General features: G+C 26.7%; 3 protein-coding genes across 5 annotated transcripts; 1 reads left to right on the top strand and 2 right to left on the bottom strand.

The window, feature by feature from the left end:
- Nucleotides 1-4539: 4539 nt before the first annotated feature.
- Nucleotides 4540-8945, bottom strand: LOC100575409. 2 transcript variants are annotated; one of them, XM_016806659.2, is made up of 11 exons: nucleotides 8551-8945; nucleotides 8203-8431; nucleotides 8035-8121; nucleotides 7830-7963; nucleotides 7581-7677; nucleotides 7270-7374; nucleotides 6598-6778; nucleotides 6372-6507; nucleotides 5659-5882; nucleotides 4833-5593; nucleotides 4540-4767 (listed from the first exon to the last, which is right to left on the bottom strand). In XM_016806659.2, the coding sequence occupies exons 2-11, from the start codon at nucleotides 8417-8419 to the stop codon at nucleotides 4718-4720; spliced, it is 1992 nt and encodes a 663-aa protein (XP_016662148.1). In that variant the 5' UTR covers nucleotides 8420-8431; nucleotides 8551-8945; the 3' UTR covers nucleotides 4540-4717. The 2 variants fall into 2 exon arrangements, with proteins under 2 accessions (XP_016662148.1, XP_029342852.1); XM_029486992.1 differs by having other exon boundaries at nucleotides 4541-4767; nucleotides 8203-8411; nucleotides 8551-8943.
- A 148-nt stretch (nucleotides 8946-9093) lies between these two features.
- On the top strand, nucleotides 9094-11838 carry LOC103310185. 2 transcript variants are annotated; one of them, XM_016806648.2, is made up of 7 exons: nucleotides 9094-9220; nucleotides 9366-9515; nucleotides 9586-9991; nucleotides 10783-10905; nucleotides 10995-11103; nucleotides 11166-11311; nucleotides 11595-11838. In XM_016806648.2, the coding sequence occupies exons 3-7, from the start codon at nucleotides 9612-9614 to the stop codon at nucleotides 11821-11823; spliced, it is 987 nt and encodes a 328-aa protein (XP_016662137.1). In that variant the 5' UTR covers nucleotides 9094-9220; nucleotides 9366-9515; nucleotides 9586-9611; the 3' UTR covers nucleotides 11824-11838. The 2 variants fall into 2 exon arrangements, with proteins under 2 accessions (XP_016662137.1, XP_016662136.1); XM_016806647.2 differs by having other exon boundaries at nucleotides 9095-9216.
- A 2-nt stretch (nucleotides 11839-11840) lies between these two features.
- Nucleotides 11841-13691, bottom strand: LOC107884479 (tctex1 domain-containing protein 2-like). The gene is made up of 2 exons (XM_016806655.2): nucleotides 13255-13691; nucleotides 11841-12057 (listed from the first exon to the last, which is right to left on the bottom strand). The coding sequence occupies exons 1-2, from the start codon at nucleotides 13524-13526 to the stop codon at nucleotides 11892-11894; spliced, it is 438 nt and encodes a 145-aa protein (XP_016662144.1). The 5' UTR covers nucleotides 13527-13691; the 3' UTR covers nucleotides 11841-11891.
- Nucleotides 13692-17923: the final 4232 nt, after the last annotated feature.

Here is a 17923-nt window from a genome sequence, read left to right as displayed (position 1 = left end):
GTGATTACTGATTTATGTTTACGATTTACGAAGCAATATTATATTTTAGTTATACACTAGTTGGGACAGCAACCATAGAGGATTCGGGTCTTTATGTGTTGTTTGATATTTCTATAAAATATACTATTTTACTATTTTAGTATCTATAAACAATAATATTTATAGTTGAATAGGTACTTAAATGAGGATCACCAATTTAAAAAAAAAAGTCAAACGGATGAAGATTGAATGAATACATTAAAAAATACTGTACATAATGTTGTAAAATTGTATTATTTCCACATACTTTCATAACTAATGCTAATCTAATAATTAATAAAGAACACACTTACTCCTTAAATTTTTTTTTTTTTAGGGTTAAGGCTAAGGTTATTAGCCTGTGGTACTGTAGGGGAGGGAACTATAGTTTGTTTCCATGTGCACATGTGTGTTGGTCTTGGCAGAATTTTTGATTTGGGCACCCGTAGGTATCTGTCATGCCCGGGTGGGGGGATGGCGGCACTTGGCCTCCGGACACCGTGACTTGCCTGAAGAAAAATGCCGCCCAGTGGTCGAGAATCGAACCGGCGACGGCAGCACCGCAACCGACGCATTAGATCGCTCGGCCACCTCGTCCCCCTCCTTAAAATTGTATGTAATATTTTTATTTGTTTTTATAATATTGTTCATTTTCTCCTACATTTTAACTGCACAAGTCAATTTTATAGGACCTTGATTTTTGTAACGAATTTAATTTGTTTTTAATTATAGCTCTAATTTCGTTACTATAAGATCATGCCACCGTCATCTATACTCTATAGTCTATACAAATATAAAATTTGACTTGTGTATAGCATGTAAGGGCGTCATTTGGGGGGGGGGGTTGTACATTTTGCATCAACTATTTTTTAAAACGCTTTCTTTGGTCTGCCAACAATAAATATAAGCGCCGATGAATGTTTTATATTATATATATATTTTATATTTTTTCAGTATTGAAAAAAAAAAATATATTGTTCTAATGTTTAATTTCTAAGAATGTTTGGTGTCGTTTTGTAGTCCCACAATATTATAATTGATAAAATTATAACATTAACATTGTGAAGAAGAGTACCCATAAAATACATTTTTGGTTTTATTAAGCTAGCTATATTATATATTTTGAGTATACCCATATTTACCAAGTGTAAATACCACTGTACACTGGTATCCAGAATATAAAATAAATACATTAAAAGTACCCTACACATAGTTCGTCAAAAATAGTAACAATATTGTGATATTTTCATACTAATATATTATATAAGTGACAAATTATATAAATATTATACAGTTTTTGTCCCCACTTGACCCCCCCCCTACAAAAAATTTCTATGTGGCCTGGTAATGACTTGAATGGCCTGCAAACATTTTGGCACCAACAAATGAAATGAAGCCCCTGATAGCATATAGGTGGATATAATATATTATCATATTGAATAATATTATTAAACAAATAAAAAAAATAAATAATAATACCTACCTATATACAATTTTAACAAGTACTTACCCACTATTCTTTATTATCCATTGGAATATTGGATTAACATTAGGTATATCAAAGTGTGAGAACCAAACAATTTTACAATATTATATGCAATATGCTATATTTTTGAAAATGTAATTTGCTTTTCATTAGTTCAAAATTCGACGGATTTCAAAATTATTTTTTTCTCCATGTTAACTCTGAACTCTACAAAATAGCTATTTTTGAATTTTTTTTTTTAGATCATGGTAAAAGGGAGATTATTAGTCATAATAGTATTAATATACGAATATATAATTGCCATAAATAACATTAAACAATAATTCGTGAGAATCGTGAGTTACTTAGATTTTTTTTAAATTTCTTTCCCATTTGGCATATAAAAATATCTTAGGGCCCCCGGCGATCTCCGCACCTGGTAGCCAGGTGGGCCAGACCGACACTGACGGTTGAACATAGAATATCGACACATTCACGTAGCCAACATTTTGTAATTTATTGATGTCACGTATTATTACACCAATAATTATTATGATACCTACTAAACTTACAGGAGCCGCAAGCCGTTCGCCGTGGACCGAGCCCTACTTTATCGACAATTTACAATTAATAAATTAGTTCTGGAGCAATAGATATTAGTTTAGTATAGTAATACTGACCATTATAAACGTGAAGTTTTAGATATTTAGCACTGGGGACAAATTTAGAATAATCCTTAAAGTTATTAAGATAAGTAGGTATAACTGTTCCAAAATGTTTGTAGAAAATAAATAATAAATTCTGTTTATGTATTGAGTGTTCGAGATAGCGGCTACCGTGTCACGTGTACCTATAGTGCGTTAAAAATATATTTTTTTATTACTAATATGAATATAAATAATATAACAATATTATGATATGGACAACAGTTATGAACTTTAAAGAGAAATGGATGAAAACGGTTTTTGGTTTAAGTAGCGTTTATTTCATCAACGTTGATGCATTTCACGAATTAATATCAATTTGTCCACATGACTACGGTTTTATATTTGCTGAATACATTCTACATAACTATATATTTAAACTCGCTGTAAATTCCCACCAAGTATTTTGGCTGAAATTCTATCGCCAAACCCTAGGTTTTACAATATTTTTTAAAAATAATTAATATTTAAAAACCTTTTATAATAATTTCAGTTGTTTTTTTTGATTTTATAGAACGACCAATGCAACCGAAAGCTTCCACCGCACGTACAGTTAACAATTTTATTCAATCATGGCCATACAGTCATTATGGTATTGCTCGAAACGCAAACAGAAGCTCTGACTAAAATTAATTAAATTCAACAAAATCCCATAATTTAAAAAATTTAAAATAAAAAAATGGAATTAAAAATAAAAGCTTACGACCAATATTCAAATTGTGAAAATACTGACACTCTAATATTATATTTAAGTCAAATTTTAAATAGATTCTACGATACCTATACAAATTTAATTCATAATTATTATCAATACAATTTTAACTCCACGATAGGTTAAAACCAGAGCCCAGGGGCTAAAATGGAATTTTTTCTTACTACACACTTTATATTAAACTTTACCGTGAAGGGCTTTGCCCCTTCCCCCCAAATAAGTATTTAATCCATACACATGTCCATAGAGTAATCAATTTCTATTTGTCTTTATCTAGAGTACAGACTACAACACAATAAAACGATTTATGTCAGTATATTGGTAAGATTATTACATATGGTTCATGCAACAAGAGATATCCATCACGTCCACTTTCCAAGGATACGCACATTGTAGATTACGATTATGGATATCCCATGTATTAACAATGCCGAATGCTAATATATGCGCACTTACTTCGTGAAGTATGAGGACCGACTTACTTTAATGATCTTAAAATAGTGTCAGGAGTGGTTCATCCATCTTATCAGTCAGCCTGCTCTGGAGTTAGAAGATGACGCTCATTGGGACAATGGGATCGAACTCTAGAAGAAGCATCTGGCTATTTCTGATTCCCCAACTATTTGATGTTTTAATAGGTAACTGATATTTAAAACCTTGTTTTAAATTTTCGATCCTTAGCTATAAAAGTTGAATATTTTATAAATTTTTAACTGCAAAATAATTATTAAATTTAAATTTTGATATTTCGTCAAAATTCAAACTTTAAATTCTTAAAAAAAAAATTGTGCCCATGTATTTATAATATTTTTCATGTGCTATTGTAACAATATATCAGGGCCTTGCATTAAATGTTCACGCATTTCTACCCAACAAATAACATTTTATTGATATTTATAGAAAAAAAAAACTAAAAAAATTGAAAACTGACAATTTGTGGACATTTTTTTTTTTTTGATAAAATTTTAATGAATTATCAACTCAAAATAATTTGCTAATTTTCGTGATTTTTCCGTATTTTGTCAAGATTTTAACTTTCAATGCTTATAAAAAAAAACTGTGACTAAGGATTTTTAATATTTTTCAAATGTCATTGTAACAATATAGTAGGAGCCTTGTATTAAGTTTTCAAGCTTTTTTAGCCAACAAATAGTTTTATTGATATTCATTGAAAAAAATACGAATAAAATTGGAAACTGAAAATGTTCCTACCTAAACAGTTCAAAACAAATCAAAATATTTTGAAAATTTTATCATGTATAGAAAATGCAAATATAAACAACCAGTGAAAATTTCAAGTATATACGTTCATTTGTTTAAGAGAGACACCAAAAACCAAAATCGATTTTGCGTAAAAATTCCCGTTTTTCCCAGCACTTTTGAAAACTATTGGGAATTTTCAAATTTGACCTTCCCAATGCACCAACAATATTCACTTTCCCGTCGATCAAGATACTGAAGTTGAAAATCGAAACATTATTTCGACTACTTATCGTATAAAAACACAAAAAAATAAATGAAAATAAAAAAAAATATACATCATTGTAAAATCAATACATTCATCGTTACACTCAGAATCTAAAACATAATTTTTTAAACCTACAAAAATTACATATTTCAAAATAAATGTTAAAATACTTTTGATTACTATGTTCTAGAATATTTTCAGTTTCAAATTTTCATTGACTGCCTATTGATAGTTGATACAAATTTACTACACATATTTTAATTATTTCTCCAATTTTATTAGCTATTATTTTTTGTGTACAAATGTATAATTTAATTGTTACATAACATAAAAATGTAATAAAAACATATCTACACTTTAGATGATTGACTGTCATCAGATTTTAAAGAAACTGTAAAACCTGTAACAAAATTAAAACCAATATTAATTATCGAAAAATCAAACATATTATCAATATAAATTAACCTGAACTGGAATCATTGTCATTTTCTGATGAAGGTACAGTTTTTACAGTAGAAGCTTGAGATAAAATATTAATTGTCGGATGATCGGTGCTTGGTTCTAAAGTTTCTGTTGACCTCAACATTGTGTCATTTTTATTGAACCAATATTTAACTTTAGTTGCAAAGTCACAATCAGAATCATCATTGGCATCATCATTCTCATCTTCATTCTCCCATTCAGATAATTCATCTATATCCCATGGGGATAATATTATTGGAGCAAGGTGGTCTACATACGATGACATTTTTTCTTTTGACATACTCCAAACATTATCTTTTTTAATATTAATTTCCTCATGTTTATCTGGCAGATTTAATTGCCAAAGGTTACTCATATCAAACTTATATGAATAATTTAGCTTTGGAACAGTTTGAGATTTAATTGTAACATTTTTATTAAATTCAGCTATGTCTATTGGTGTATTATCATTTAATTTTTGAACAAATAAATCTCCAGCAGAATTAATACTAAAAAGTTTTAAATCTTTAATATGTTCACCAAAAATGGTAGTACCAGTTAAACACCGTGAAAATCTATCCAATAATGTTGGATTTAAGCAACACCCTTTAAGTCGTACGTTATGTAATGATTGTAATGGATTTGGAATTGATGAGGCAATGCTTTGACACAATAGAAAGCCATCTGGATATGAAGTGTAGGGTAAATAAACAAGGCTTTCACCAGTTTGGTTTCCCAAAAACAACATTTCATTTGAATCAAAACTAAAAAATGTAATTAAATTTAAATAATTAATATAATATATATCTACTTAAGCTTAAATATTCACTTGTTTTCATAACGGTGTATGTTAATTAGGGATGGAGAATTTGAAAGCATGTGATATGATTTATTCACAAATCCCATTCGGTTGTCAAATGTTAAAACCGAATGGTTGGAAGTTACATAAATACTATGACTATTTAAATTACTACTTTTTAATGTTGTTAATTCTTCACATAGTTCTATAATAGTAGTTGGGTCATAAATAGAGCAAGGCTTAGAAATATCAATCTGAAAAGTAAATAGTATTAACAACAATAACAAGTACATATTATATTTTACAGGGCTCGAAAAGTTTCAAATTTTCTGGTTTTAGTTTAGGTTTTGTGAATAGTTTTATTTTAGTTTTAAGATTTCAATTTTGGTTCTTTAAATTATAAAATGGCAATAAATTATATTTTGTGATATCATCAGGATTTTTATTAATAAAATCAAACATAATATTCACATAATACTAGAATTGTGAATATTGTTAATAATTAAAAAATTGGAAGTCACCAATATTAATATGTACAGGTCAGTTTAGCAACAGTTTTTTTAATTCTAAAGTTTTAAACCAGCGTTTGAGAGCTTTTGGTTTTGGTTTGTATTATAATTTTGAAAAATAAAGAAATTTAGGTTCACACCAGTTTTTAAAAAACAACTTTTGAGCCCTGATATTATGTTTCTATAAGTTAGTAGTTTAAACTGTTAAATTTAGAGTTATAAATTATACATTACCCGAGCATCTATTAAGTAGAGTTTTTGTCTATTGATAATGCCAATTAAATTGGATTCATTTTGTAAATAACTTAAATGTATAAATGAATCAGTTTGATCATACACCACATCAAAATATTTATTTTGAACACAATTTCTTTAAACAATAATTAAAATATTTGTATACCTATATTTTATTATTTATTTTATGATTTAACTACAATAGTAAATATTAAAACATATTTACCCATCTTTCCATAATTTAATTATATGTTTCACATCAGCAGTACAAAAATTGTTAGCTATTACATCAGCATCAGCAAATGGTATATCACAGTTATCATAAACAGAATTGTTATTTAATAAATGTTCTAAATCAGAATTAATCCGAAACATAGATAATTTGGTTTTATGTCGAATCATTAATTCTAAAAAAGTAAAATTTAATACACAACCATTTATAAATAATAATTTTACTTAACACGTTGACTGTCGCACACAATTATGTATTTTCATTATGTATTATCGACACAAGAAATATATTTTTCCACGTTATTCCAAATTTGTAGGATTTGTAGGACATAATACTATTGTATTTAAAAATAATATGTTATTATTCCCGCTACGCCAAAGTATTATTTTTAGTACGTTATTATTGTAGCACAATATAAAAGTCAATAATTTAAAACCATATTTATTTACAGTCCCCGGCGGTCATGTGGCATGCTAGTAATGATCAACTATATGGGCGCGCCGGAGGTCACAAAAGTATACAATTTGAGAATTACAGATGACCAAGACGGTCACATGGCAGTCAATGTGTTAAAATAATCTAAAGTTATATTAGTTAAAAAAGTTGGGATCAATGATGGTAGAAATTTATTGTGATTATATAACTGTATAAGCTTTGCAATATTACCATTTAAATTTGAAGATTTTATATCAAAAATTGGATCCTTAAAACATGACGTATCTTTTTTACTTTGAATTATCTCAAATGTATTATTATCAATTGATATTATATCTAAAACAGTAAAATTAATGTTTAAGGTAAAAACTATAAAAGTTTTACATTATGTACCTTAATGTTTACAAAATATTAACATATCTAAGTAAAAACAACCATGCATAGAAAAAATAATATCTGTAAATAAAAAAGCAAATATTACCCTTACCATATTGTATTATTGTTATGGTTATAGCTACACACACATACACACGCATAATTACCTAAAATATCAAGGTTTGCTCCTCTGGCACAAGCTAACAACCATTTTCCATTAATTTGAAATTTTTCAATAGTATTGCTAAAATACCAATTACATTCCTAAAATTAAATAAATAGTAAATAAAAAATTATAAAAAATTTTAGAAGAAAAATTTAATGGAAGGACATTTTTTTTTAAAAATAGGCTTATGAAAAATAATAGTATTTAACACTAAAATTACTACAATATTACAATAGTACATATTACTTACAGAATCAAAATATTTATCAGGGTTTTCCATCAAATTTGACGTAAAATGAGACAAGACATTTGGAATTGTTGAATACATTGTTGATTTATTTGTATTTACTGCTGTTTTTATGTCATTCAAAGTCTTAAAACTTACTGAAAATAATGAAATGAAGAATTTTTGTAAGAACTATTAATTTCAATAACATATAAAGCAGTGATAATACATTTTTTTTGACATGATCTTAATAGTTTTTTATTTCCACGTTTCCACTGTACTTTTAAATTGACCATATCTAAAACTGCATTAATTTCTGCAATTATAGAAACAAATATAGTTATAAATTATAATTATACTCCAACAAGTAGCTGTTTTTATTTAGTAATTAATATACTCGATTCAATGTCTGCAAATGGAATACATGGTACTGGTAGGTTGAAACAATCAGGTGTAGAATAATACTGAATAGCTTCATTGCTGTTTTTGATGTTACTCAGCAAATATGTATTTAGGCCTGGCAAATAATAATGTGGTACCTGAGTCAAAATGTTCTTTGCACCTTTTACATCATTCCCAACAACTGGATGTACGGTTATTTGATTTCTAGACATGGTTTTGAAAATCTAATGTGAATTATGAAAAAAATTCATTTAAAATAATTAAAGTATACGTCAAACAGTATTACAATTAAGTTTATTGTTTTCAATCCATCAACGCATAGTCAACATAAGAATATACTTACATTTAAAAGAAAACAAACAAGTTGATAAAAAACACTGACTTTAAAAAATCAATATGTTTTTAATTTTCACTTTCTTCACAAAACTGCAGTTATACATTGCATCATTTCATCTTGCACAGACTAATTTTATTAAGCACTGAAGACTACTGAACTAAATGTACTTATTTCGTTCAGTGATATTAAATATATGTGTTAAATTTAATATATTGGATAATATTGATTTACTTCGGAAAATAAGAATAAATACGAGTATACCACCACAAGCATAAAGCACTTACAATTTACAAAAATACATATACAAAACATTCATAGTGAATAGCGATTATAATATTAAATATAGTCAATTTAAAATTCGAATTTCTGTATTCTGTTATCGTTTATCAGTGTTTAACAATTTGCCGCCATAATATGAAGAAATTGATAACATAAAAAAAATTAATTTTTCCATAGGCATATTTATCTATGCTTTTCTTTTATGATATTCTTTGTTGATTTAATGATAAATTTTAGCGCCAAAATTCCATTCTTTAGAGATAAATAATGTATAATATGGTAGATGATTGTTATTGAATTAAAATATTATATCAAGTATACCCTATACATACACTATATTCAATAACAATTAACATGTATTAATTGCATACAGCATACAAGTATAATAAACAAGTAGGTTGGTGTTTAGCATATTATATAATAAGATATTATACATCTTAATTTATGGTTCAAATTACAATATTATTATGTATCGCAATTTAAGATAATATAATAAATTATTATTAGATTTATCTTTAATTATTTATCATTTGACATTATAGACAAGTATACTAAAAGTAGCCTTAGGATTAGGATACCTAAGGTACAAACTACAAATTATACAGAATAATACAATATCAAATACAGATTAGAACATAAGGCATGTTGTAAAAATAATTCAGAAAAATGTTTGTATAACTTTTGTATTACACGTAAGTACGCAATACATTCGTTTAAAAGATATATTTATTTAAAAATTTTTAATTTTTAATGTTCTATTAGATCTATTAGGATAATAAAATTTCATAATGTGGAACGGTATAACAATCGGTTATAGTTCAGCTGACGAGACTATAAATTTTGGTACTCGTGCTGTAGCTATTGGCGACAGCAGAATATTTGAAACAACCACTTTGGCCACAATCAAAAGAACATGTGATGTAAAATGTGTATCCAAAGAAGACCTAAGAATCAGTGCTATGTGTACAACAGATTTGATGTACATTTCAGGAGGCCAATCTTTTACCTCATTTAATACCAGTATTACAGAAATCAATCAGACATTTGGATTTCCTAATCAAATAGTGGATGCTAAAATATCAGAAGATGGATGTTACTTAATAGTATTATTATATGATTGGACTATATACTGTTGTTCATTTACAAACCCAAGGATTTTATTTATCAAGTAAATGTTTATACTTATATTCAAGTATAAAAATTAATAATAAATTAACTAATAATTAATACATATTCATAACCAAATCAAAATAATATTTTTTTATTTAAACATTATTTACTTATAGCCATTAGATTAGAAGTTAAAACTAAAAAAAATGTTCTAAGTATAATTGAATATTATATAATATTATATGGTCAAGAAAAATTCAATTTTCACAAGCCAAATTAATTTTTGCCTTCAAGCTCTTTGAATTCAAATTGAAAGAGGTTTATTCAAACTGATAATTTTTTATTTTTTAAACCAAAAATAATTACAGCTTCATAATTATTGATAATAGGAATAATATGCGTCCAACGTAAGCAACTGTAGTGCTATGAATGCAAATACACATCCTATCTTTTTAAAAATCAAACAATATCTGTTTTAATTAATGTGATAATATGAACATAATATGGTTAGACAAATCCAGACACTAAAAATGAATAACTAATATCTACTAAAAAAAAATTATTAACGCTTAACTATAACAATATGCAATACAAAACAAAAAACTTATTTTTTATTAATGAATTGTACTTGTCTACAAGTGAAATCAGATACAAATAATAAAAAAATAAATAATACAACATTTTTTCATGTATCTACATTTAGGTATTGATGGTAAACACTAAGTAGGTATTACATTAAAAATATTATATTTTTAACAAAATAAAAATATATAATTCACAATCTTTCAAATATAATTAAAATTATAATTAATGTTTATAATATATTTTAGTATGTCATTTTAATTTCAGGAAAGTATCAAAAAACCCCCGTTGCTTGCCCTTGGAAATGGAATCACTTGTAGGTCTCTTCTTTTCTCATAAAGAAAACCATTTCTATATTACAGTTACCACGTCATCTGGATTTATCAATAAGTATGTAATATATAGATCAAAGAAACAATTTTAAGTTTTTCATTTTAAATTTCCCATATAAGTATATTAAATTAATTAATTATTTTAAGATTTATTTGTGTCAATGTCATGGAATTAATAGAAAAATCTGTTCTTGATAATGATTTTAAAAACATAGAACATCTTGTAACTTTGAATACATTTGATATCCATGAAAATGTAAGTTGACGCAATAAATGTTTTATGCGCATTTAATAACTTAACTTATTTAACTCAAATAGGTAAAAACGTTGTGTGGAATGTATGATAATATTTTAATAGCTGGTGATAGCATTTGTCTATATGAGGGAGAAAACATGAGGTCTAAGGAATTTTTATTCCCAGACAACTGTAAAATTAAAAAACTCGTTTTCACTCAAGATAAAAGGTAAGTAAAACTATTTAGTTAATTTATTATATTTGTTATATAATTTATAATTCCTTCTCCAATCTCCATTGACATAATAAGTAAAATTTTGAAAATGTATAAAGCATGGCTTTGAATGAATTCAAACATTTTAAAATTATAATGTCATTCTGTTTAGTCTGTACAAAAATTAGTAGTATAAATTTGTTTCTTTGCAGTATTTATTAACAATATAATTTTGTATAGTTCTGTTTATTTTTTTTAAGCTTGTCAATTTGATTACTATTTAAATATATTATTACAGTTTCATTATCTGCCTAACTGATTCAAAAACTATGCTATTGGTATGTGCATTTACATTTTTACCAGTTAAAGAATGGAATAAGGTGCCTATTAGTGATTTTACTGTGATGCAAGAAATGGGTACTACAAGTATTCTTCTATTAACTGACGAAATACAGCCTTCATTGATGCTAGTTTCAATGCCAGGTAATTTAATATTAATTAATAATCAGTGTTTAAGTATATTTTAAATCTTTTTTCTTAAAACAATTAAAATGTGAATAATTTTGGTTTTATGTGTTGTAAAATTATACTTAATTTATTCATAATAAAATGCTCCCACCATAATAGTTGCAAACAAATTATGATTTTCAAAACTGCTATAAACATATTTATCTTTATTAAAGTCGCGTAAAAATCTAGCGATAGACATTATTCCTTGACATTTTTTCTCTCCAATTTCAACTATACAGACAATTTTGTACCTGAAACAAAAATTAAAATAATCATCTTTTTTATTATACCTACCTTTATTAGGTATAAAAACTGTTTGCTGGGGTTTTTAAACTAATTCAAGTTTTTTAACATGTATATGTTTTTGGGTGGGATACAGGTTTTTTGTTTCTGACCGATTTTTCATTAGGTTTTCATTGTCATGGTTACTTATTAACAAAAACATATTTACGATTCTTAGATTTTCCTTGTTTAGGAAATATATCTAGTAGCATGGTATGATTTTTTGCTATAAGTTCAATCGCCAATTGAATAACCAACATTTTTAGTCCTTCCCCCCCCCTCCCCCAAATATAATGGCTAAAACAGGGTTGTTCCAATAAAGAAGAAAAGTTCAGAGACCTCCGTTATTTACAGTTTACTCAATAATAAATTAGTTAGTTTTATTGAGTAAACACTTTGTATTTAGGTACCATAGTAACAATAATATAACAATATTACACTTGAAAAAATTACCTCTCCAAAGTATCAACAATATTAGATTTTCAATTGAGGGATTGATTAACTTGAAATTATATTGGAAAACTCTTAAAAGAGAAAGAAATCATAGTTGAAAAACTAATGATTGTCTTAGCTTATTACTTTAACATTATTTATTTATTTATCAATAAATTACAAACAGCTATTGTAACAAAAAAAAATATTTCATAGTAGGTAGTTTTGTTTTCTAAATAATTAAAAAGAAGAGAAAAAATATATATTTTTATTAACATTTGTATATTTAAGGAAGAGAAAAGAAGAAGTCCAAATTAGCTAATCTATGTTGGTCAATGAAGTATGGATAAATATATTATGTTATAGAAAAATATGTTGAACACACTTCTACTTGGTAAAAAATAATAATTCAGTCATTGTTAGGTACTTATTTAAATTAGTATTGCAATTTAAAATAAACATGAAAATGTATGCAAACAATAAAAAAAATTGATTGGAACATTTTTATGCACAAATAAGTTAAATTACAAGAACAAGCTAGCTAGGTCAAGAATTTATTTGAGCAGAATGTATTCAATTAATTCTTTATATTGTCTAGTACTTACAATTCATTTAGGACATATTGATAGTTCCACAATAATTAAGATAATTTATAAAGCAAATACTATGATAACTATATTTCTATATAAGTAGGTAATTGGCATAAATATTTTTTAAAAACTAAATCATTTTACCTTTCAAAATCCAATTCACAAATTTCATCTCTAATACTTAGTGACATAGTTGCAGAGATTCTTGTTGCTTCATCTGGATCATATCTAGTTTCATTGTTCAAATGTTTCATAGTTTCATTTTTTATAACGGCCAAAGCTTTATTTTCATTGAATGGGTTTTTTGATTCTAATCTATATGTGTTCTGATATTTTACAAGTTTATCTTGTGAAGGTAATTCATTTTCAGTTTTATTAGTTAAAACATCATATACATCCTTTATTAATGTATCCATGTTTAAATAGTATTCGTTAATGTCATACTATGACTTGAATATTGAAGTAATAAGTATTGATCCAACATTCACCCATATATATGTTTATAAACAAAAGTTACATGTATAGTAAGAATTAAGTGGTAAAATATATGTGAATTTTGTACAAATGTCAAATATATGATATCTGGCACAAATTTAGTAAGTTTCGGTAAATTAAAAAAAAAAAAGGTAGGGCAAGTGGGTGTCGCCCTGCTGTATAGTAGGTTACAAGTGGGTCTCTGTAATGGATGGTGTTAAATTTGAATTCGATGATATAATATCATTGCATAAGAAAAACGATTATGAACGAAGACGGTCAGTCAGCCTATGATAGCCTATGATATTACTAAATATATTTGATAATATTATTGTGAATAAAGTAATTTACATATTACCTATTGAGGTGAAACCTTGTTTTAAATTTTAAATTTGATACATTTTGTCAAAATTCAAACCTTAAACGCTTATTAAACGAAAATTGTTCCTATGTATTTTTATATTTTTAAACTGCTATTGTAACAGTTTATCAGGAGCCTTGTATTAAATTTTCGTGTATTTTTACCCAACAAATAAAATTTAATTGACAATTAAAGAAAAAAATATTCAAAACTGTCTATAAACAGCTCAAAAAGAGTCAAAATATTTGAAAATTTTATCAAGTATAGGAATTGATTAAATGAACATTCAGTGAAATTTTCATGTATCTACAGTTATTCGTTTCTGAATTACAACAAAATAACAAAATCGCTACATGAGAAATTGAGTGAATATCCAATCTTGTAAAAATATGAACTTCAAACGCTTATAAAAATTTAATTTGATTTGCTTATAGACATTTTTTTTTTGATAAAGGTAGACAAACTTATGAGGAATTTTGTATAACATTTTCAAATCTTAGATATAAAAAGAAAAATTTTCATGAATTTCTAACTCTAAATAATTTGTACGTTTTCGTGAAATTTACGTATTTTGTCATATTTGAACTTTAAATGTTTATAAAAAAAAAATTTACCTACGGTCATTTGTTTTAGAGTTACACCAAAAACCAAAATCGATTTTGCGTTAAATTTCCCGTTTTTCCTTAATTTTGCTTTAGTTTTTCACTGTGCTTTTGAAAACAAAGAAATTTTTTACTTTTGATATACCTACATTTTATTTTAAATTTCAATTTTTCTCCCAATACTAGTAAAATCTTATGTAATAAATCTATTAATGATTATATATTAAATAGGTTACAAAATCCAAAAGTCTTTTCCTACTGCCGCTTTTTCTAATTATTAGGTCAATGTTTTTGAAATTTTCCTATGAAAATTTGAGAAATAATATGTCTAAGAGAGGCCAAGGCCTTGATTCACTACCTATGAGGAGTGAAAACTCATATACAACCTGGTAGCGTTAATTTTTTAGACTCAAATATTACATATCATGACTAAAAAACCAAATTTTTTTAAATGAACTTGTAGCTTAAAATGTAGAATTTTAAGTACGTATCAATAATGATGTTTATACATAATTTAACAGTAGGTAGGTATGTAAATATACCAGCCTATTGATTTTAACATTTGAAGACATAAATAAAAAAAATAATACAGTATCGTATAAAATTAATATATTTCTCACTTAACTCAAAATTCCAAATGTATTAGGTAATAGGTACTATGTAAAAATAAATGTTTAAGTTATAAATTATAATATTTAAAAATGAAAAGGTAAATATAAGTAGTGTTGTTATAGTAAAGTTATGTTAATTAATAAAATTCAAATAAAAATCATAAATATATATAAGTAAAAAGTATAAAAGTACATCAATACAATAAAGGTTAATATAAAATAAAAAGTCTATACAATTTTCAACCCCTCGAGTGTTCTTGTGGTGTTCTTAATTCATTTAATTTGTCAATAGTCATTATTAATTTTCTCCTTGGACCAAATAAACTATAAAAATTTAAAGAATTAGGTAAATATGATTATCTAAGATCAAGACATCGAGTTATTATTCTAATGTAATTATAATTTATAAATAACAATATAATTTAAATTTTAGATTACAATAAATCAATTTCAGTAGGTGCGTAAAACATGTTCGAAAAAAACACTGCTACCTAATTGATTAAAAATAAACAAATTAAATCAATTAGCAGTGTTTTTTTTTTAAATATCATGTAGGAATGGAAATGCCAGTATTGTTAGTTGTTATGAATAATTTTTAAATGTATTCAGAATGCGTATTTAATACTTGGTGTTAATTGTATTTGAAATACGTATTCCGGTATTCGAATACTGTCTTTCAAGAGTATTGGAATATAAATATTAAATACAAATACATTTTAAAATTAAGTATTCAAAATAATTTATGCGTACTTTTCTGTAGAACCAATATTAAACTATTTGTACGCGTTTATTACAAATGTATATTTAAATAAAATACTTATAATTATTAATAAATATATATATTTTTTTTTATTTAACAAAATAGTATATTACAACCTGTAATATTTTATATACAATAAGTAAATTCGGTAAAATAAGATTAAAAACATGACAATATTGAGAAGTTTATAGTTTTGAATTAATACCGGTCGGGATTTAAGAGATCCCGAGATCAATGTCTTTTTTATCGACATGGGGGGTGGGTATCTGGGATAGATTCACTGGCAATGGCGCCGAAGTTTTTAAAATGTGGTCGGGCAATTTTAAAACTTTCCAGCCTCAATATCTTAATTATTTAATAAAGAGGTACCCTAATATACATTTATTCATAATCATGGTTTAAATATACTCATGTTCATATTAAAGTTATGAAATAAATAAAATATGGCCGGCCGGCCACATTTTTTAAAAAAGAGGTCGGGCCACGGCTTGATGTCACCATGGACTTCGGCGCCACTGTTCACTGGATAGATTAGATACTAGTGGATTTATGTGGTTGAATGATTTAGTGTAGAATATTTTATAATAGTTTTTGGCTGTAATAGAGACATTTTTAGGTCTTTGTGTAGTGAAATGTTTGCGACGTACCACGTACCACGTACCACGTACCACGTACCATGGCCCATGGTGCAGATATTATTTGGTGAAGAGTTATTGACTGGAAGGCCTGTATGGTAAGTGGCACATCCCCATATGTGGATGCCATAGACTCAAATGGTGTTTAGGCGTTTAGCATTGATTTGTATAGGTATTAGTAGTTTGTTGTTGCTTGGACTTGAGATAGGGCGTAATAGACGAAGTCTAGTGTTAAGAGGACGCTATACCCGCATGTGGTGTCTCCGCCTTACAAATGAACAACACAGCAAAAACTGTTTTGTGCGGAAAGAACCGAGAAGGCTACAGTCATAACTAAGAAACGAGATTTTCACCACATAAAAAGAAGAATTTTGGCTGTGCAACGTTGTTTTTATTTTTTGGATATCACTTATATGAAAAAAGTTCTTACTGTATCAAAAACTGTTATTGTTTGTGTTATTCAAACTTGAAAAACTTTTTTCATATAAATGATATCAAAAAAATAAAAACAACGTTGCATCTTAAAAATTCTTAGAATAATTATAATACATTAATACCAATTTTTAAAATAATTGTAATATAGGACGTACCGTATAGCTATATATATACGCTGAGGCGGGCCGAGCAATAGTTGCGCTCCTGGCAAGATGACTATTTTGCGCCCCCTCCCCCGGCCGCCCCACCTTATCCTCAACAATTTGTTGACTTTGCAGTTTGCGATCATGGCAGGCGCCACCTTGTCAGCAGGCCCTTAGCCCGGTTCTGTATATACGAAACAAAAATGCTATTCGTAGAAATACGATGGTAAAAAGAAAAAAGTATTTTGTATTGTGGAATAAAATACTAAGTAAAAACTATTTTGAAATACCAAAAAAGTATTTTATCAAGTATGTAATTAACAAGACTGGTCGAAATATTCTACAATCCACACCGATCTCTGTTTTTCAATATTTTATTCTCAAACTTTGTAATATGTCTAAAAAAATACAAGATGAAAAGGATTTTTTTACAATTTTTTTAATACAATTATTATTTGAAATAAAATACAAAATCAGAGATCTATGTAGGCGGTATGAAGTCTTCTTCTTTCAGATAAAAAATAGTCTTCAAAATTCGACAATTCTACAAAGCTAGTAGTAAGTTATTCCCGTAAAGTCATTTTTTTCGATATAATACACCCTATCAACCCCCTCCCTAAAAAGGTATTGGGTTGTAGATAAATGAAAAGTCATATAATTAAGATGGCAACTAAAATATAAAATTTAATTTTCAAATTTTATAGAGTTGTGGAAAATTTGAAAAACTTTTACTGGGACCCTTATAAGGACCCTTATCATATGGAATAACTATATATTCGAAAACATAAATTG

Source organism: Acyrthosiphon pisum, chromosome A1 (genome assembly GCF_005508785.2).
Source record: "Acyrthosiphon pisum isolate AL4f chromosome A1, pea_aphid_22Mar2018_4r6ur, whole genome shotgun sequence".
NCBI classification, from domain to species: Eukaryota; Metazoa; Arthropoda; class Insecta; order Hemiptera; family Aphididae; genus Acyrthosiphon; species Acyrthosiphon pisum.
Note: the sequence above shows the minus strand (reverse complement) of the source record. Positions and strands in the feature narration are given on the sequence as shown.

Coding starts and splice junctions, on each gene's coding strand:
- LOC107884479 (XM_016806655.2), bottom strand. CDS start 13,526: ATGGATACATTAATAAAGGATGTATATGATGTTTTAACTAATAAAACT. Junction 12,058..13,254: donor TGTGAATTGGATTTTGAAAG/GTAAAATGATTT, acceptor TTTTTGTTTCAG/GTACAAAATTGTCTGTATAG.
- LOC100575409 (XM_016806659.2), bottom strand. CDS start 8,419: ATGTCTAGAAATCAAATAACCGTACATCCAGTTGTTGGGAATGATGTA. Junction 7,375..7,580: donor AGCAAACCTTGATATTTTAG/GTAATTATGCGT, acceptor TTACTGTTTTAG/ATATAATATCAATTGATAAT. Junction 5,594..5,658: donor ATACACCGTTATGAAAACAA/GTGAATATTTAA, acceptor TACATTTTTTAG/TTTTGATTCAAATGAAATGT.
- LOC103310185 (XM_016806648.2), top strand. CDS start 9,612: ATGTGGAACGGTATAACAATCGGTTATAGTTCAGCTGACGAGACTATA. Junction 9,992..10,782: donor CCAAGGATTTTATTTATCAA/GTAAATGTTTAT, acceptor TTTTAATTTCAG/GAAAGTATCAAAAAACCCCC. Junction 11,104..11,165: donor CATTTGATATCCATGAAAAT/GTAAGTTGACGC, acceptor TAACTCAAATAG/GTAAAAACGTTGTGTGGAAT.